We start from the raw sequence: 21281 nt of genomic DNA, 5'->3' as shown, positions 1-21281 counted from the left end.
ACTTTTTATTCTCTTTGGTGGTTTGTGGCTATATACTGGGGAGCAGGGCGGTAGCCGCGGGCGAGGCACTCGTCTCTTTTTACGCCCCAGCGTGCTTCATGATAGTGTCGGTCTTGGCTGAGTGTGTGGACTTGTGCTGTGAGGGCCTTATTCCTGCTCAGGCCAAATGTAGTCGGTGGTGTGGGCTGGCCAGGACCGTGTGTTTCACAGTTCAATGAGGGAGACTTCAGTTCCAAAACAAACTCTTTAATGAATGGTAACTTGGTAAAGTGTATATACAAGGTATAGCGGGTACAAAGTCTTATGGCTGATTCCTTTAAAGTATAAAGCATTTTCTACTTTCAATCTCCTTCCTGTGTAGTTTACTCCAGGGCTAGTGAGGCACACTGTTTCTTTCTCCTCCGCCACAACCCAGTTTTAACGCTACTGTCCTGTTCAGCAAGTCTCCTTACTTGCTCTTTGGTTCCGCGTACTATTTCTTCCACTATTGGCGCCCTGGAAACCTTGCACTTGTCAGTCATATTCATTCCTGCTGGGGGTCGTGACTCCGCGCCCAATCCAAGGACCCTTCTCCGGAAGGCCACTCTGTCTCGTTAGTCACTTTTCCTCAGTATCACACTATCACTATCACACACGCCTTAGTCTCCTCTCATTATAGATCACCCATTAGGCAGCACTGCACTTCACACTTCTAACTCTAACTCAGGAACTAACAGGAAGCAATCACTTGCCCTAACACTAACCCCTCCCACTGTGGGCTAGCCCCAATCTTCGCTCTATCCTAATACCCTATCATCACTACCTATGCTACACTCAACTATCTACATCTTACACTACTTATCTTATACACTATGCCCTACACTTTTGCATCCTACACTATACATTGCTTCACAATACATTACAATTCACACTACACAAAAAGAAGCACGACATAATACACATAACGTGATTGGTGTCTTCAGGGCTGGGAACGTGACAGTACAGTCCACCAGCCTTACAGCTACTCTATCAGTGGTGGGTTCACAAGTTTTGATAGTTTATAGGACTACCCAACCTCCTTATTCTTCTTATTCAATTGGGGGAACACTCAAATTGGTTATGTTCCCAACCTGGAGACATAGTATGTGCTATATCAATGTTTGGATAGTGGTGGATGACTGCAGAATCCTTTCTATTGAGAAGAAAAACCCGTTCTCAACATCCACCCAAGTGAAGAACACTCTCCAGGATGTAGGTGTTTCAGTATCTAAGTCTACCATAAAGAGAAGATATCATGAGAGCAAATACAGAGATATACAGCAAATACAGCTCAAGACGCAAACCATTAATCAGCCTTAAAAATAGAAAGGCCAGATTAGACTTTGCCAAAACAACATCTAAAGAAGCCAGCCCAGTTCTGGAAACGCATTCTTTGGACAGATAAAACTAAGATCAACCTGTGCCAGAATGATGGGAAGAAGAAAATTTGGAGAAGGCTTGAAACGGCTCATGATCAAAGCACACCACATCCTCTGTGAAACATGGTGGAGGCAGTGTGATGTCATGGGCATGCATGGCTTCCAATGGCACTGGGTCACTAGTGTTAATTGATGATGTGACTGAAGACAGAAGCAGCCGGATGAATTATGAAGTGTACAGGACGATACTTTCTGCTCAGATTCTACCAAATGTACCAAGATTGATTGGACAGTGCTTCGCAGTACAGATGGACAATGACCCAAAACATACTGTGAAAGCAACCCAGGAGTTTTTTATGGCAAAGTGGAATATTCTGCAGTGGCCGAGTCAATCACCAGATCTCAACAACGTCGAGCATGCATTTCACATACTTAGAGGGAATCTGTCAGTAGGATCTACCCTCCTAAGCCATCTATATGGGCATGCAGGTCATAGGAAGCTGAATAAAACGACACCTTGGTATCTGCGATCTGATATCTTATTCCAGAGAAATCCACCTATAACAATAGTCCTACCTGTATGTCTCATATCAGATGCCTTGTTATGAATAAATCCTCTTTTATCACTTTATATAAATGACCTCCTCCAGGCTCTGGAGAGGACGCTGCCTGGAAGATAACTCTGCCTCCAGGGATTATTGTATAGGGTGTCCCATTTATATGGATACACCTAAATAAAATGGGAATGTTGGTGATATCAACTTCCTGTTTGTGGCACATTAGTATATGGGACAGGGAAATCTTTTCCAGATGGGTGGTGACCATGGCGGCCATTTTGAAGTCTGCCATTTTGGATCCAACTTTATTTTTTTCAATGGGAAGAGGGTTATTTGACACATCAGACATATTGAGAATTTCATAAGGAAAACAATGGTGTGCTTGGTTTTAACGTAACTTTATTCTTTCATGAGTCATTTACAAGTTTATGACCACTTATAAAATGTGTTCAAAGTGCTGCCCATTGTGTTGGATTGTCAATGCAACCCTCTTCTCCCACTCTTGACACACTGATAGCAACACCGCAGAAGAAATGCTAGCACAGGCTTCCAGTATCCGTTGTTTCTGATGCTGCACATCTCTTATCTTCACAGCATAGACAATTGCCTTCAGATGACCCCAAAGATAAAAGTCTAAGGGGGTCAGATCGGGGGATTTGGTGGCCATTTAACTGGCCCACGACGACCATTCCACTTTCCAGGAAACTGTTCATGTAGGAATGCTCGGACTGACACCAATGTGTTGGTGCACCATCTTGTTGGGAAAACTCAGGGAACGTGCCATCTTCAGTGCATAAAGAGGGCAACACATCATCATGTAGCAATTTCAGATATCCAGTGGCATTGAGGTTTCCATTGATGAAGAATGGCCCCACTATCTTTGTACCCCATATACCACACCATACCATCAATTTTTGTGTTCCAACAGTCTTGGTGGGATCTATCCACTGTGGGTTAGTGTCAGACCAATAGCGGTGGTTTTGTTTGTTAACTTCACCATTCACAAAAAAGTTTGCCTCATCACTGAACATAATGTTCTGTGTAAACTGAGGTTCCTGTTCCAATTTTTGTTTTGCCCATTCTGCAAATTCAGTGCGCCGATCTGGGTCATCCTCGTCGAGATGCTGCAGCAGCTGGATTTTGTAAGGGTGCCATTTGTGAGCAGCTAATATCCGCCGAAGGGATGTTCGACTGATGCCACTCTCCAGTGACATTCGGCGAGTCCTACGCTGTGGGCTCTTGCTAAATGAAGCTAGGACAGCCACTGATGTTTCTTCATTAGTGACAGTTTTCTTGCGTCCACATTTTGGGAAATTCAACACTGAACCTGTTTCCTGAAATTTGGCAAGCAGTTTGCTAACTGTAGCATGGGAGATGGGTGGTCTCGTAGGGTGTCTTGCATTGAAATCTGCTGCAATGACCCGGGTACTGCGTTCACCAAACATCAACACAATTTCTATCCGCTCCTCACATGTTAACCTCTGTGACATGTCAATGGCTGTAAACAAAGAGAAAATAACTCATGAAAGAATAAAGATACGTTAAAACCAAGCACACCATTGTTTTTCTTATGAAATTCCAAATAGGTTTGATGTGTCACATGACCCTCTTCCCATTGAAAAAAATAAAGTTGGATCCAAAATGGTAGACTTCAAAATGGCCGCCATGGTCACCACCCATCTGGAAAAGTTTTCCCCCTCCCATATACTAATGTGCCACAAACAGGAAGTTGATATCACCAACCATTCTCATTTTATTTAGGTGTATCCATATAAATGGCCCACCCTGTATATGTGGTGGAGTTACCAGTGTGAGACAAGTAACTAACACAGAACAGGAGAAATTAAATTTGTCTTCTTGCAAACACATTTTTTGCCTCTCTCTGAGCTCTGCTGTATTGTAACAATATTGCACCCTGTCTGCCTGTGAGATGGAAGCTGAGAGGAACCTGCAGATGTGTCAGGTATAATCACACACAGCTCTGCAGTGAAAGTAGAGAGCGGCCATCACACATCACACTGGTAACTCCCCCTTCATGTATAAGCTCTGGAGGCAGTTATCTTCCAGGCAGAGTCCTCCCCAGAGCCTGGAGGAGGTCATTTATATAAAGTGATAAAAGAGGATTTATTCACAACAAGACATCTGATATGAGACATACAGGAAGGACTATTGTTATAGCAGTCTATAACCTGTATGCCCATATTAATAGTTTAGATAGGTTACATGTGGTGACAGATTCCCTTTAAGGCAAAACTTGAGGCAGAATGATGCACAAACAAGCAACAACTGAAGTCCGCTGCAGTAAACGCCTGGCAAAGCATCACAACGGAGGAAACCCAGCCTTTAGTGACATCCATGGCTTCCAGGCTCCAGACAGTCATTACTCGCAATGAATTCTCTACAAAGTATTAAAAATGAACATTTTATTTATGGTAAAGTTAATTTGTCCAATTACATTTGAGCCCCTAAAATGAGGAGGGTTTGAAGAAAAATGGTTGGATTTGTTAAACATTTCAAAGGATATTTTTGTTCAACCCCTTTAATTAAACCTGAAAGTCTACACTTCCTTTGCATCTCAGTTGTTTCATTTTAAATAAAAAATAGTGACCTCCAGAACCAAAATCACAAAGATTCGCTCACTGTCCAAATATTCCTGCACCTAACTGTATAACATCCCTGTAAGTAGCAGAATATACTCATGAGAGGAAGAAAAAAAATCCTTCCCGAGACCACAAGTGGTAAAAAGTATCAAAAATGTCAACAACATTTCAGTCCAATAAAGAACAAACCATCATCTCTTTCTCAGGCAGAGGTCAACGTCAGGCCCATTTCTGCACTCATCAAAGATCATTCTTTATTCCAAATTAGGCTGAGAAGGAAAACAAAATGGTTCTTCATAGGTCATCATCATCGAAAAAGGTCCAGTTCAGGAGGGTAGAATATTGTGGTTGTGGCTACTGCAACATTAAATGATATCTTTGAGACATTGGTGCAGTCTCCCTCATCAAACGCTGTGGATGGAAGTAGCCAATAGCTGTAAAACACAAAATGAGGAAGGTTGCTGAAGAATTGTGTTATTTTCTGAGGTGGGACGGTATAGTCCCAAAATATATTGCTAGATGAAGTATCTTGTAAGGAGCAGCTCAGGTACTTAGCGGCTCTCGCTTTTTTTCAGCAGCCTCCTGTATCAGCTAGTCCTTCTTTCTTCCAGACACAGTGATATCTACTTACTTGCCTTTGAAGTAAGGAGAATGACTGACTGAAAAGCTAAGGCGACTATTAGCCGAGTTAAGAATCGATGCATGTCAGCATTTTGTTAACATATTGACATAAAGACATATAAGTGTCTGATCTTTACTTTGCTTGGTATCGTGAGGGATACAATTCTTCATTACTGGTAGTTTCCACTTTAAACATTGCATTCTGGTCGTATTGTATTGTGCCGAACCTCACAGTCATTTGCATTTCATACAGGTCCAAAGTGAGCTCATGTCTGCTAATGACAGACCCTCGCAGTCATCATGCCGTCAGGCTTCCCCACAAGCTGCCCGGGATGCATTATAGTGCCAGTGAGCAATGCCAGATCCTGTTTGGCAGCAACGCCACCTTCTGCAAAAACATGGAGGTGAGAGAGTAAAGGAAGGGGCCATGGAACTTCTGGTCAGTAACTGTTGTTGTAGTGACACGCTTTATACATTGACGTTGCAATGTCACTTCTTTTCCGGGTCTTATGTACTGGCTCCCATATTTGCTGCCTTGTGCAACTATTATGAACTAGATTAATGTGTTGAACTAGACATTTAGAAAGAAGTGGAATTGTAATATAGAAAACCTGATGTGAGTCAACAATATAGGCCCTGGTATTTTGTGGTATTCGACCGCATAAGAAGACAGGACTATTCTACGTGGCAGCTGGGTTCCCCTGTTCTAATTTGGCATTGCTTTTCAGACTTTTCCAGTTATAATGGCTCGCACACTGCTCCTTCTCTTCTTCCCTTAGTAATCCTTTCTTGTTTGCAGTCATACTTCCCCAATCTCAGTAATTTTCCCTCTTTTCTACCATAAGGTTCTTCGAGAGACTAGTCTCATGAATCCGATGTTACAAGTTACTTCCACAACCTTCACAGTCTTCTTCATAATCATTGTAAAGATTATAGAGCAATACTTTCCTAAACTTAAAGGGGTATTCCCATCTCCAAGATCCTATCCCAATATATAGTAGGTGTGATAATAATAATAATATTAGCAAATACCTTCAATTAGAAATGTAGTATATTTTTTCTGATTCGCTATGTCTCTTTCCTCATGTGCAGGCATTACAGGACCTTAGGTATCCATGGTTCCATCCACTGATTAAGTCAGAGTTAGTTAGCTAGTTGCTAGTGGTCATAACCATGGATACCTAAGGTCCTGCAATGCCTGCACATGAGGAAAGAGAGATAGCGAATCAAAAATACTATACTACATTTCTAATTGGACATATTTGCTAATATTATTATTATTACACCTACTACATATTGGGATAGGATCTTGGAGATGGAAATACCCCTTTAATGTTGTTGTCCCGCCTGGGACATTTATGGCACATCGACAGGATGTGCTATTAATGTCCAAGACCGGTCTCACAACTGGAATTTGCAACTGTCTCAAGAATGGGACCTCATTGTAAGCTGTCATCAGCAGAGAGGTGGCCCTGCATGTGGAACTCTCTCAAATTATTTCAAAGGGAGCTCCGAATATTGCTGAGTGGGCTTGAGGGGCAACTTGCAGAGTAGAAGGCTACGGTCACACTATCAGTATTTGGTCAGTATTTCACATCAGTATTTGTAAGTCAAAACCAGGATTGGTGAAAAATGTAGAAGTGGTGACGTGTTTCTATTATACTTTTTCTCTGATTGTTCCTCACCTGGTTTTGGCTTACAAATACTGATGTAAAATACTGATCAAATACTAAACGTGTGACCATAGCCGTAAATGAAGAGAAGCGTGTGTGCATGGCCATCTCCATTTTTGACAGGGCATGTATTGGACATTTATGATATATCCTGACGATATGCCATAAATGTCCCAAAAAAGGACAACCTCTTTAGGCACTTCAGTAAATCTGTTGTGAAAAGTGATTTGAGCATTTGCCAAATTATTAAGTATGAATACACCTAAAAACTACATCAAGCGTCCAGTGACACATTACTGGAATCAGGCTTTCTTGCCCTATATTATGCTGCTCTCAGATTATATAGCAAAAACCTCCTGACAGATTCCCTTTAAGTTCCTTTTGCATTAAGGGTTCATTTATGTGTCTGGATGCCAACTAGAGATTCCTTAGGTGCTCTTGTAGGCGAGTCCAATCCTGAAGACTTTTCTGTGCTGGTAATTTTCACTTCGCACCGATTAGCCACCATGATGTCGCTGGGATTATGGTTTGGATGTTTAATTTCATTCTAGTGACGCACATGGTTCTTTCCATCCATTGCAGACAACTCCAGTCTCTAAGATTATTATATCAATGCAATATCATAAGTTTCATATTTTCCTAACCAGATTTTGACATTTCTGTGCCTTTTTGCACCTGCCTCTCTTTTAATTCATATTTATGTACATTATGCTCTTATGTACGCCCTGGCATAGATATAGTGAGGGCCATGGACAGGCTGTGCACAAGTTTCTCCGATCCTTAGTGACGAGGCTGCAGGAGATCTTAGATACAGTGACTTGTTTTTCTGACATTACTTCCAGCAATGTGCTTTGCATTTACCCTCCCACGTCACAAGCTGATGTGCCCTGGAATTCTGCGATTTCTTAATTAAAGAGACTGGAATGACGGCTGCAGTAATTCTCTTATGTCTATTCAAAGAAGAATTTTTCCTGCCTAGTTGTGTCTGTATCTTATGTTTATGTTTTTCCTTGTCTTGTATCTTTATTAATATCTACTGGCAGAACGCTAAAAAAAAAGGAAATATCTCCAGATGTGTAAAAAAAAAAAGTAAGGACACGTCAAGTAAAGTTTTTTTGTTTTAAAATGTTGGCATATCAATATTTCAACCTAATTCACACAATTTATTTAACTGTATGGTGATATACAGTAATTTAACAAGAAACACTAATAATTTAGTAAATCTAAAAGTCTGTAACAATGTGCTCTGGACAAACAAGGCAAATTTGGAGTTGTATGACATGTTTGGTAAAAATTACACTGCTCCACATTGAAATTTCAACACGAATAAGGAAATGTCATGAAATTCTGGAAATCACACGATGGCAAATGATGAAAAAATGGAAAAAAAAAATACATTTATTAAGTATTGAGTATGAGCGCAACGCACTGAAATACACACACTTACACGCCTTCGCTGCTATCATTTAGGTTATTCATTGTTATCTGAGGAATGTTCTGCCATGCTGAATGCTCTAGGGCATGAAATTCATCAAGCTCTGCTGCTGCCAGCTCTGTTTAGAATTACCGACCAATGACGTTCCAGATGTGCTCACTGGAAGACAAATCAAGAGATGGTGCAGTCAATGGGCCACGCAGGCTGCTCACAGTAGTACAAGCAACACACAGAGCACTGAGATGTGCTGAGCACAACAAAGCTGAGTGTGATTAACAGCTTTCAGCTCTCATCATCATCTCTTTCCCCATTGATGATGATCTCAATTGCCTATCAGTATGTCTTTGGAGGGTGGGAGGAAACTGGAGCACTCAGAGGAAACCCACCAAACACGGAGAGAATATGCAATCTTCTTGCAGATGTTGTCCTTGGTGGGATTTGAACCCAGGACCCCAGCGCTGCAAGGCTGCAGTGCTAACCACTGAGCCTCCGTGCTGCCAAAGCAAGTGTAGTGTTGCCAACTTTGCTGTCCTGCTCCTTCACCCACACTGACTACTGGAGATGACAGCTGTTAATTCCACTCTGGTCTGCTTTGTAGTCAGTCTGTAGTGAGGAGAGCAGACTGTGTCCTTATGTCTCACACTGAGCCTGTCCTAAGCTATAGTGAGGACATGTTCTTTTTCCCCCTGTATGTGCTTGCTTATGATTGGCACAGCTGCCAGCACTGTGAGGGGAGAGCTTCTAGCAGTGTTTGTAATTAAATTGCCAGAGATGAGAGCTGAAAGCGTTCAGTTACTTACACTCAGATCTGCTGTGTTCCAGCACATGTCATCACTCTGCAGTGAGGAGAGCATATTGTTTGTCAATGCTATTGTGGAGGCGTGTTCGTCTTTCTCCATTGTGTTGCTGCCTGCTTGTGATTTGTTAGCATCAGAAAGAGTAAGAAGTACACGCTCTTAGTGAAATCTCTCTGGTAATGCCCATTTTAAAAAATTTACTTTTTAAAGTTCCAAATACTTTGATAATATCTTCACAATAGAGAGGTGAAAAAATAAAAATGTTTTAAAGCACTGCAGCCTTGCATTCTGGGGTCCTGGGTTCAAATCCCACCAAGGACAACATCTGCAAGGAGTTTGTATGTTCTCCCCGTGTTTGCGTGGGTTTCCTCCGGGTTCTCCGGTTTCCTCCCACACTCCAAAGACATACTGATAGGGAATGTAGATTGTGAGCCCCAATGGGGACAGTGCCCATAATGTCTGTAAAGTGCTGTGGAATATGCTGGCGCTATATAAAAATAAAGATTATTATTATTTATTATTCTCACTTATACAGTACAGACCAAAAGTTTGGATACACCTTCTCATTTAAAGATTTTTCTGTATTTTGATGACTTTGAAAATTGTACATTCACACTGAAGGCATCAAAACTATGAATTAACACATGTGGAATTATATACTTAACAAAAAAGTGTGAAACAACTGAAAATATGTCTTATATTCAAAGTTCTTCAAAGTAGCCACCTTTTGCTTTGATGGCTGCTTTGCACACTCATGGCATTCTCTTGATGAGCTTCAAGAGGTAGTCATTGGAAATGGTCTTCACTTCACAGGTGTGCACTGTCAGGTTTAATAAATGGGATTTCTTGCCTTATAAATGGGGTTGGGACCATCAGTTGTGTTGTGCAGAAGTCTGGTGGATACACAGCTGATAGTCCTACTGAATAGACTGTTAGAATTTGTATTATGGCAAGAAAAAAGCAGCTAAGTAAAGAAAAACGAGTGGCCATCATTACTTTAAGAAATGAAGGTCAGTCAGTCTGAAAAATTGGGAAAACTTTGAAAGTGTCCCCAAGTGCAGTTGCAAAAACCATCAAGCGCTACAAAGAAACTGGCTCACATGAGGACCGCCCCAGGAAAGGAAGACCAAGAGTCACCTCTGCTTCTGAGGATAAGTTTATCCGAGTCACCAGCTTCAGAAATCGCAGGTTAACAGCAGCTCAGATTAGAGACCAGGTCAATGCCGCACAGACTTCTAGCAGCAGACACATCTCTACAACAACTGTTAAGAGGAGACTTTGTGCAGCAGGCCTTCATGGTAAAATAGCTGCTAGGAAACCACTGCTAAGGACAGGGAACAAGCAGAAGAGACTTGTTTGGGCTAAAGAACACAAAGGAATGGACATTAGACCAGTGGAAATCTGTGCTTTGGTCTGCTGAGTCCAAATTTGAGATCTTTGGTTCCAACCACCGTGTCTTTGTGCGACACAGAAAAGGTGAACGGATGGACTCTACCTGCCTGGTTCCCACCGTGAAGCATGGAGGAGGAGGTGTGATGGTGTGGGGAGGCTTTGCTGGTGACACTGTTGGGGATTTATTCAAAATTGAAGGCATACTGAACCAGCATGGCTACCACAGCATCTTGCAGCGGCAAGCTATTCCATCCGGTTTGCGTTTAGTTGGACCATCATTTGGATTTATTCAAAATTGAAGGCATACTGAACCAGCATGGCTACCACAGCATCTTGCAGCGGCAAGCTATTCCATCCGGTTTGCGTTTAGTTGGACCATCATTTATTTTTCAACAGGACAATGACCCCAAACACACCTCCAGGCTGTGAAAGGGCTATTTGACGAAGAAGGAGAGTGATGGGGTGCTACGCCAGATGACCTGGCCTCCACAGTCACCAGACCTGAACCCAATCGAGATGGTTTGGGGTGAGCTGGACCGCAGAGTGAAGGCAAAAGGGCCAACAAGTGCTAAGCATCTCTGGGAACTCCTTCAAGATTGTTGGAAGACCATTTCCGGTGACTACCTCTTGAAGCTCATCAAGAGAATGCCAAGAGTGTGCAAAGCAGTCATCAAAGCAAAAGGTGGGTACTTTGAAGAACCTAGAATATAAGACATATTTTCAGTTGTTTCACACTTTTTTGTTAAGTATATAATTCCACATGTGTTAATTTATAGTTTTGATGCCTTGAGTGTGAATGTACAATTTTCATAGTCATGAAAATACTGAAAAATCTTTAAATAAGAAGGTGTGTCCAAACTTTTGGTCTGTACTGTACATTGTCTGTCCAGTTCAATATGAAAATTTTTGTGAAAGGTCCTTTTTAAAGGGTGCTCTAAGTCCCCAGCACAGGCCCTCACTGTAGATTCAACCACAATTCATCATTAGCCACTATAATGATTTAAAGGGAACCTGGCAGTAGGATCAACTCTCCTAAGAAATGCAGATCATAGGAAGCTGAATAAAATAATACCTTGATATCTGTGATCCGATGTCTTATTCCATATTTTTTTATGTGTAAATGAGCTGTTAAGATCTATTCTTATCTCCCTAAGAATCTGCCTTCAGAGCTAATTTTTAAGTAGAACTGAACATTGTCAATTACAAACATGTTAGCAGCTGCAGCTCTCACACCTCTGCTGTTGTTAAGATTGTGTAACAACTCACAAGGGAAAATAGGTAAAACACTAGAAACTGCAACTGACCCAGCCAGTTCCTGTACAGACTAGAGATCTTGACCCCCCAGTCCCTAGTGGTTCCTACGTGAGCTGGAATAGCCGTAACAACAGACTAAAAGATGGCAGCTTGGACCTATGCTGCCTAAAAGGCCATTGAGCGCTTCACGTTCCTCCTAAGGAACCGGAGGGCATACATAGACTACGATCCCACAGTGGACCTACCATCAGATATATGAATATTGAAGACAATTTTACATAAGTCAGCAAGAGCTTTACACCAGAAATATTGTATAGCGTCTTAGTCAGTCCAAAAATATATGGCAGTGGCATTAGTTAAATAAATATACAATTGTCTAAAATTTCTGAGGAATTACATATTTTACTTACGGTTACCTACTTAGTTTATGTTCCAGAAATAGATGTGAGACGTAATACCTTGGAATAGTGAGTGTTGTGGCACTAACCTGTGTTCTGCTGAACAAGCTGATCTTTACTTCTACACTATAATGATGTTAATGTCGCTTGTGTGTACAATTTGATTTCAGCATCTGATGTGTGCTGGTCTGTGGTGTCTGGTGGAAGGAGACGCTTCTTGCAAAACCAAACTAGACCCACCACTGGATGGCACCGAATGTGGTGCAGATAAGGTGAGCATGTGCGGTATGTTGTAGGAAAGTTTGCAAAGTATGAAAAAAAGCTAATATATTACAAAATATAGAAACTCTTTACATTAAATGTATTCATGTTGTCATCATATTTAGGTTCTGTTCACATATGTATTAGAGCGTCTGTCAGAAGTTGCATTGTCTTTTTAGGCTATTTTTACTGGTAATAGAGCAGTGTGCAGCACGTTTCTTGGATATCCAAAATCCAGATAGACGCCATATAGGTCTATAAAGTCTATTCTTTTATAGGACAACAGATCTGTTATTGGTTTCCATTATGAACCTACATTGAATCAGTGTTTATGACAGAGGTGATTATTCTGAAGAGTAGACACAAATTAATGCAGAGCAGAAACTAGGTGAAATACTTCCGCACTTCTCTTCTTGTGAAACTCATGAATACACCTATAGAGCTGTCATATGGGGTCACTTCTATATTCTATTCTGTATGTAAGTATGGATAGTCCAGTCAGTGTTGGGAGTTTGTATTACAGTGGTGCAGAGCTGGGGAGTGTGTGAGCAAGACCCCGATCCCTCATCATGTGGATGGAGACTGGAGTGCATGGAGCCCGTGGAGCATGTGCAGCCGCACGTGTGGAACTGGAGCAAGATTCCGACAGAGAAAATGTGACAACCCACCGTGAGTGTCTGGTGTGCTCTAGAGCTCTCACTCTGTTTTTTTTTTGTTTGTTTGTTTTTTATTTTTTTATAGGTTCTTCTGATTTTTTTTTTGTAATTGTGCTTTTTACTTACTGTTTATTATTTTTATTTATTTTCTAGAAGTTTTGTTTCTTGTTACTGTATCCATTTGTCCAACTCTCTTATCTTCCTCATGCTTCAGGCATCTGTCCCTTATGCACATGTCCCCTATACCACTATGATACCTGAATTGGATCTGGCAGCTCTAGTAAAGCGTTGTATTTTGCATTAAATAACAATTTTTGAGAATATTTTGCTGTAAATCTGCCTTGAGGCATAACCTGTCAAGGTACATTGGGTGCTCATAACAAGTGCCAATCAATAAAAAAGTTGAGCGGTGCTATTTTAAAGACCCTTTCAGATATGACAACAAAAACTGTATGGGATAAAACTGAAGAATTCACTTAGTGAACTTCTTCAGAACTTTGGGACTAGGTAGACCCCATTTCACTTGCACCTCACTTTATATTATCAAATGCAGTTCTGTCTAACCAGATACAAATCGTATGGGGACAGAATGAATGTTAATACAATTGTTCTGTGGGTGACAGCATATTATCCACCTGTTTAAGTACCTTTAGTCTTCCTACAAATGTTGTTAATAAATTGATAACTTGGTGTCTCTGTGTCCCTTATCTATATAGTATGTCCCTGCACAGTCTTTTAGTACTGATTAGACTTTGTCAGATTCAACAAGGAAAATAGTAACATTCAGTTGGCAATCAATTCATACATTTCCAGGAGAAATAACTGGGAAACAACAGCACTCAGGGTTCTGGGAAACATTCTAAAATTGTTTCATGGGAAATGCAAGTATTTAGTAACACAGACAAGCCAGGAGAGCAATCAGACCTAGTAAAAATGGAAACTAATATCAATGGTACAGTAAAATATACTATGTCAAAGAGAGCAGCCGCAGCCCTGACTTCCTGTCAATGTTCGATTCGTCCAAAGGCAGGGACAGGGAAGCCGGCGCTAATTGGGCACAGGGCTAGCGTGACGTAACAGCGTCACGTGAGCACTGGGAGAGCGAGTGCCGACACTGTTGGAACGTCACCGGCACAGGAGGTGAGTATAAGTGTTTTTATTATAACGGGGGAAAACACTCAGATTGAGAAGGGGTTGTCCTAGCAGTGAACAACCCCTTTAAAGGAAACCTGACATGAGATTCATGCTGTCCGAACCACAGGCAGCATGAATTGGACACTATTGCAGCCATGTGTATTTTACACTGAAATGCTGCAAGTTTCTCCTTATGTGTGTTTATAGCCCCCGGTGACCTGCCTTGGATTATTCATGCAAGACGCATAGTCCCTGGCCGGCTTATTAAAGTATGTTTCAGAGTACAACATACTTCCTTTTGGAAGTGCATTGAGGTGAAGGGTACATTGCTGGAAAAGGAAGAAAAAAAAAAAAAAAAAAAACTCTTTAAATCTCTTAGTTTGCGAGTGTGAACGAGCTGCGTGTGTCCGGAGCGTAAGTGCGAACGAAAGTAAGTGTGTGACTTGTTTTTCAGTGAAGAGGTATTTGGGAATCCTGCAGAAAATACCTGTGTGAATTGCGGTGAGTGCTGCATTGTGACCTGCTGAGTGCTTTTCTACCTGTTTAGATTTATTGGGCTTTTTAAAACCTATTTTCTCACTACAGTTTTAGTTTCTTAGTTTACTACCTGTGTATTTAAGGGTTAACTACATTGCACTAAAATCCTGAGGTGTAGATTTACTCACAAGGGGTTAATTAAGGGGAAGGGGTCATAATTAAGGGTTTATAAGGGGCAGCTGGTTGGACATCAAGTCCTTTGGAAGTGCATTGAGGTGAAGGGTACATTGCTGGAAAAGGAAGAAAAAAAAAACAAAACAAAACTCTTAGTTTGCGAGTGTGAACGAGCTGCGTGTGTCCGGAGCGTAAGTGCGAACGAAAGTAAGTGTGTGACTTGTTTTTCAGTGACTTTGGATTCAGGGAGTTTGGAAGGGAGGACTTAGGACTGAATTGCTGACTGTATTTCATTCTTTCTTTACTTTACATTTTACTTAATTAATCCACCTGACCTACTTATTTGATTCCCCCGTCCATACTTGATACTTAACTGATCCCCCGCCGATATCTAATTGATACACTTGCACATCCCTAATTGATCCCCGTCCATACACCTATATATAAATGTGATGAAAGCCGGCCGGTGGGTGCAGCTCTCTGGCGCCCCTTTACCTCTCAGGTCAGTCAAGGTACTGCACCTAGAGAAAGTAGTGCCAGGTAGCTGCAACCAGCGCAGGGAACACGGTAGAGTGTTATCCCTTCAACGTCACTAAACCGTAACGTCACTACACAGCACAACTCGCTAGCGCCCTCTTAGCCTCAGGTCAGTCAAGGAGCTGCACCTAGGATAATCGGTCGCCAGAGAGACTGTCCTGTAACCTACTGGGTATCGGGGCCCTCTGTAGTGAGGGCGGTATATATATCTTCCTTGGCCGCGCCAGGAATATATATATCTGAACCTCCGACCGTCACTACCAGCCTTCCCCAATCCCCAGTTGGTATGCTGCCACCAGTCCCTATTTTAGATATACGCCCAGTCCGTGAATGGGCCTATATCGGGTCAGGAACCAGCCCTGGGTAGCGTTTTTGGCTTGAGCCGAGCTCACACGGACGTGCATTCGTTATGCAGAATAAAAGGCAGGCCCACAATTACTTGAGGTAATTGATTATAATAATACACTAGATACACGATATACAACTAAATATACACAGGTATAAGGTCAGGCTAAACTATACAACAATGGAATACAACACACAGAATCACCACAGCATATCAGTTACCGGTTTCTTGATTTTCTTGTGACGCAGGGAGAGGATTCTGCGGTCGCAGGCACGGTTCTTTGTTACAGGCTGAGGCCTACCACCGCATGGTCAGACTGCTCCTCCCCTTGGTGGCCTCAGCTGGTGCTCAGATGTTCAGCACACCACTCTTGGGTCAAGACTGACTTATCTCTTGTCTGTCCTGCTATCTTACCTGCCCCGTCCCGCCCACTGCTGGTGAGGTCAGCTGTCTCAGTCTCCACCCTCAGGTCTAACTTCGATCAGAAGCCCAAATTCTAAGGAACCCAATAACTTCTTCTGGGATGGTCTCAGGATACCCCCAGGGGTTCCCATGGATTCGGGCCGCCGTAACCGATCTTTTGATATCAATTATGATACCATACAGTCCTCAGGAATGGCTCAGCGCTATATCTTGGCTTCCAGAGCACGTACCAACGTCTACCGCGGAGGCTTGTGTGCGCAATGGCTCCGGGACGCCGTGATATTTTTTTATTGGCCCATCCCACGCAACATGCGTGTACTATTCATGTTTCTATATCTTATGCCTCCATGCTTGTGACAGACAAAGAAACTAGTCCTATGGGACAAATGGTCAGTTACAGATGGACGAAGCACCCCCCCCTGCTGGCTGTGTTTCCTCTCGAAGTCTTTGAAGCTCCTAGCATTCAAGTGTTAAGTAGGCCCTGGGGCTTCTTATCTCACAGGAGCCTGGATGGGGGAAACTATCTAGTTGACATTTTAACAGAAGGTCCCAAGGGTGGGGGCTGCTGAAGTGTGGCCATCCCTGGATATGATTTATCATTACCAAGATGGCGGCTACGGGTTCATCACAATAAATAATTGTGTTTTGTACTTGTATATATATACTGACTGTATCCCCATATTTAGAATGACGTCCATTTTGGCCGGGGCCGTGCAGTGTACATCTTGCGCAATGTATGCATTCCGTGAGCAAGCGCTCGAGGATCCATACTGCTGCGAGAGATGTGAGCATATCGTGCACTTGGAAGCCCAAATTCTGGATCTAAGTGCTCAGATAGCGGTACTGAGGAGCATCGACAACATGGAACGGAGTTTGCTGCTCACCGAGCAGACACTCAATGGGTCAATACTGGGGGTGGAGCATAGAGGGGAAGTGCAGGCTGAACAGGCAGGGAGCTGGATAACAGTTAGGAGGGATAGAGGGAAGAAGTATAGGAAGGCTGGTTCAGAACCGGCATTATTGGAGCACGACAGATCCTCTGACCGCCGGGGGAGTGTATGCTCCAGTAATGAGGGGGAGGGGGGAAGTGTAGGGCAGGCAAGACAGGTTCTGGTAGTGGGTGACTCTATTATTAGGGGGACAGACAGGGCAATCTGTCACAAAGACCAGGATCGCCGAACGGTGTGCTGCCTCCCTGGCGCTCGAGTCCGGCACATCGCGGATCGGGTTGACAGGTTACTGGGTGGGGCTGGCGAAGACCCAGCGGTCATGGTCCACATCGGCACCAATGACAAAGTGAGTGGTAGATGGAGGGTCCTTAAAAATGATTTCAGGGACCTAGGTAGGAAGCTTAGGGCAAGGACCTCCAAGGTAGTTTTCTCAGAAATACTACCAATCCCGCGAGCCACACAGGAGCGCCAACGGGAAGTTAGGGAGGTGAATAAGTGGCTAAAAAGTTGGTGCAAGGCAGAAGGGTTTGGGTTCATGGAGAACTGGGCCGACTTCGCGGTCGGCTACAGGCTCTACCGTAGGGACGGGCTGCACCTCAATGGGGAGGGTGCAGCGGTGCTGGGGAAGAAGATGGCTAATAGGTTGGAGGAGTTTTTAAACTAGAGACGGGGGGGGAAACCAAGGAAATAGGTGGGATGTGAGGCAAGCAAGGGGGAAGGGGAGAAGTGAATATAATGAGGGTGGAGAGGGGGGTGGGGATAGTACAGTTAGATCGTTAGAGAAGAATAGGATGCTAAATAACCCCAAAGTTTTATCTTGCATGCTGACCAACGCAAGAAGCCTGACCAATAAGGCGGATGAGCTGCAGGCGCTTATATCGGAGGAGAGGTATGACATCGTAGGTATAACAGAGACTTGGCTAGACGATAGCTACGACTGGGCGGTAAATTTATTAGATTATAGTTTATTTAGAAGGGACCGGAAACAGAGGAAAGGCGGAGGAGTCTACTTATATGTAAAGTCATGTCTAAAACCCAGACTAAGGGAAGATATAGGAGAGGGAGAAGAGGGGGTCGAGTCCATGTGGGTAGAGATAGAGGGAACTAAAAATAATAATAAAATATTACTGGGGGTCTGCTATAAGTCACCAAATATAACAGAGGAGAATGAGAATCTGCTATTAGGACAAATAGACAAAGTAGCAAAACATAATGAAGTGATTGTAATGGGGGATTTCAACTACCCGGATATTGACTGGGAAACAGAAACCTGTAGATCTCAGAAAGGAAAAAGGTTCTTGACAAATATTAAGGATAATTATCTCTCCCAACTAGTGCAGGAACCAACGAGAGGGAAGGCCGTGTTGGACTTAATATTGACTAATAGGCCTGATAGAATAACTGAGGTACAGATAGGAGGGCACCTAGGTAATAGCGACCATGATATTATCGACTTCAAAATGCCCTTCAGTAGGGTTATCAATAAGGGAACAACAAAAACATTAAACTTTAGGAGGGCGAAGTTTGATCAGCTGAAAGAAAGCCTTCAACTTATTGACTGGGACAAAGTTCTTAATCAAAGGAATACGAATAGTAAATGGGAAACCTGCAAAAGAATTCTGAATACTCAGTGCGAGAGATATATACCGTATAGGAATAAAAGGGCCAGAAATAAGAGGAAACCAATATGGTTGAACAAGAACGTAAAAGGGGCGTTAAATAGCAAAAAAGAGGCATTCAAGAGATTAAAACAGGAAAACAGTAAGGAGGCACTAATGTGTTACAAGGAAAAAACGAGAACCTGTAAAAAACAAATGAAAATAGCTAAGGAGGAAACAGAGAGACGTATTGCTAGGGAAAGTAGATCAAATCCCAAACTGTTCTTTACGTATATAAATAGTAAAAGGATTAAATCGGATAATATTGGACCGATAAAAAGTGAGGAAGGCAAAATCATAGAGAAAGATGAGGATAAAGCAAATCTATTAAATATTTTTTTTTCGACAACTTTCACAAAGGAAATAGAACTAACAGGAGAAATGAGAAGTGACAAGCTTAATCCACCACTAAGTATGACAAATCTAACCCAAGCTGGGGTACAGAAACGCCTCAGTAACATTAAAATAAACAAATCACCAGGACCTGATAGCATACACCCACGGGTACTAAGGGAACTAAGTAATGTGATAGACAGACTGTTATATCTTATATTTAAGGACTCTGTTGAGACTGGGTCTGTGCCACTTGATTGGCGACAGGCGAATGTAGTGCCAATATTCAAAAAGGGAGCGAAAAGTGACGCCGGAAACTATCGGCCGGTGAGTCTGACGTCCGTTGTGGGCAAAATTTTTGAAAGCTTCATTAAAGAGGCAATTACGGAGCATCTTGATGCTAATAATCTTTTAATCCCGAACCAACATGGATTCATGAGGAATCGCTCCTGCCAAACAAACCTGATTGACTTCTACGAGGAGGTTAGCTCTCGAGTAGATCAGGGGGAACCAGTGGATGTCGTGTATCTCGACTTCTCAAAAGCGTTCGATAGCGTGCCACATAATAGGTTGGTATACAAAATGAGAATGATGGGGCTGGGGGAAATGTCTGCAAGTGGGTAGCTAACTGGCTAAAGGATAGAAGACAGAGGGTGGTTATAAATGGAATATACTCAGATTGGGTAAGCGTCACTAGTGGGGTACCACAGGGGTCTGTACTAGGCCCAATGTTATTTAATATCTTTATTAACGACATAGTCAACGGGATAAATAGTAAAATATCAATATTTGCAGATGACACAAAGTTATGTAAAACAATTAATACAAAAGAGGACAGTGCAGACCTACAGAGGGATTTGGATAAGCTGGGTAGGTGGAGCATTAAATGGAAAATGAGGTTTAACGAGGAGAAATGTAAGGTCATAAATATGGGAAGGAAAAATGGAAGTCACCAGTACTCACTGAATGGGAAATCATTGGGGAATTCAGAGATGGAGAAGGACTTGGGCATCTTGATTGATAGCAAACTAAATTGGAGTGCCCAAAGTCAGGCCGCTGCTGTAAGGGCAAACAGGGTAATGGGATGTATCAGAAGAGGTATAGCTGCAAAGGATGAGAACATTGTTCTTCCACTGTACAAAGCACTGGTCAGACCACACTTGGAATACTCTGCTCAGTTATGGGCCCCAATATATAGAAAGGATATAAATGAGCTTGAAAAGGTACAAAGGAGGGCAACAAAATTAATAAAGGGAATGGAGGGACTGCAATACCCAGAGAGGTTGTCAAAACTAGGACTATTCAGCATGGAAAAGAGAAGGTTGAGGGGGGACATAATAAATGTGTACAAATATGTTAGGGGACAGTATAGAGATCTTGCCCGGGATTTGTTCAAAAGGAGGGATATTACGGTAACAAGAGGGCACTCACTAAGACTGGAAGAGAAAAGGTTTCAGCACCAGCATAGAAAGGGGTTCTTTACGGTAAGAGCAGTGAGAATATGGAATTCACTGAGTGAGGAGACGGTAATGTCGGATTCACTACACCAGTTCAAGCGGGGACTGGATGCATTTCTAGATACCAGGCAGATTTCAGCATATACTTAAAAATAAAATAAAATAGTAGGTTGATACAGGGATTTATTCTGACTGCTGGTTTCAGAGTCGGGAGGGAATTTTTCCTCAGGTGAAGATTGACCAAATCATTTGGGGTTTTTGCCCTCCTCTGGATCAACTTTAGCAATTACAGAACTAACAGGTCGAACTTGATGGACGCAAGTCTTTATTCGGCTTTACAAACTATGACTATGAATAACGCAGCCAGTGTCTGCTTCATGCTGTCTGTGGTTAGAGCAGCATGAATCTCATGTCGGCATTAGTGTTGAGCGATACCTTCCGATATCCGGAAATATCGGATCGGATTTGATCGGACCGATACCCAAAAAATATCGGATATCGCCGATTCCGATACCGGAAACCAATGCAAGTCAATGGGACACAAATATCGGAATAAAAATAAACCCTTTCTTTCCTTGTAGGTTAATTCTACATGAAGGAAAACAACTAAGAATAATGTAGAATGTATTACATGAAAAGCCGGCAATTCAGCAGCGGCATACACCGATACCCGACAATTTAGAACAGAAAGAATAGAACATCACACATAGATTAGACAGATAGAAACATGTCAGTCACATATATAAGAAGT

At 42.4% G+C, this 21281-nt stretch overlaps 1 protein-coding gene across 3 annotated transcripts in view; it reads left to right on the top strand.

Annotated features, from left to right (window-relative positions):
* Positions 1-21281, top strand: part of ADAMTS17 (ADAM metallopeptidase with thrombospondin type 1 motif 17) — a 386286-nt gene that overhangs the window by 244863 nt on the left and 120142 nt on the right. For all 3 annotated transcript variants that reach the window (XM_073653354.1, XM_073653356.1, XM_073653355.1), the window contains exons 10-12: positions 5429-5579; positions 12295-12396; positions 12909-13054. In XM_073653354.1, coding sequence (XP_073509455.1) covers positions 5429-5579; positions 12295-12396; positions 12909-13054 — 399 coding nt within the window. The remainder of the gene's footprint in view (positions 1-5428; positions 5580-12294; positions 12397-12908; positions 13055-21281) is intronic.

Source organism: Phyllobates terribilis, unplaced genomic scaffold (assembly GCF_046119375.1).
Source record: "Phyllobates terribilis strain yellow unplaced genomic scaffold, ASM4611937v1 Scaffold_11__3_contigs__length_659146591, whole genome shotgun sequence".
NCBI lineage: Eukaryota > Metazoa > Chordata > Amphibia > Anura > Dendrobatidae > Phyllobates > Phyllobates terribilis.
Note: the sequence above shows the minus strand (reverse complement) of the source record. Positions and strands in the feature narration are given on the sequence as shown.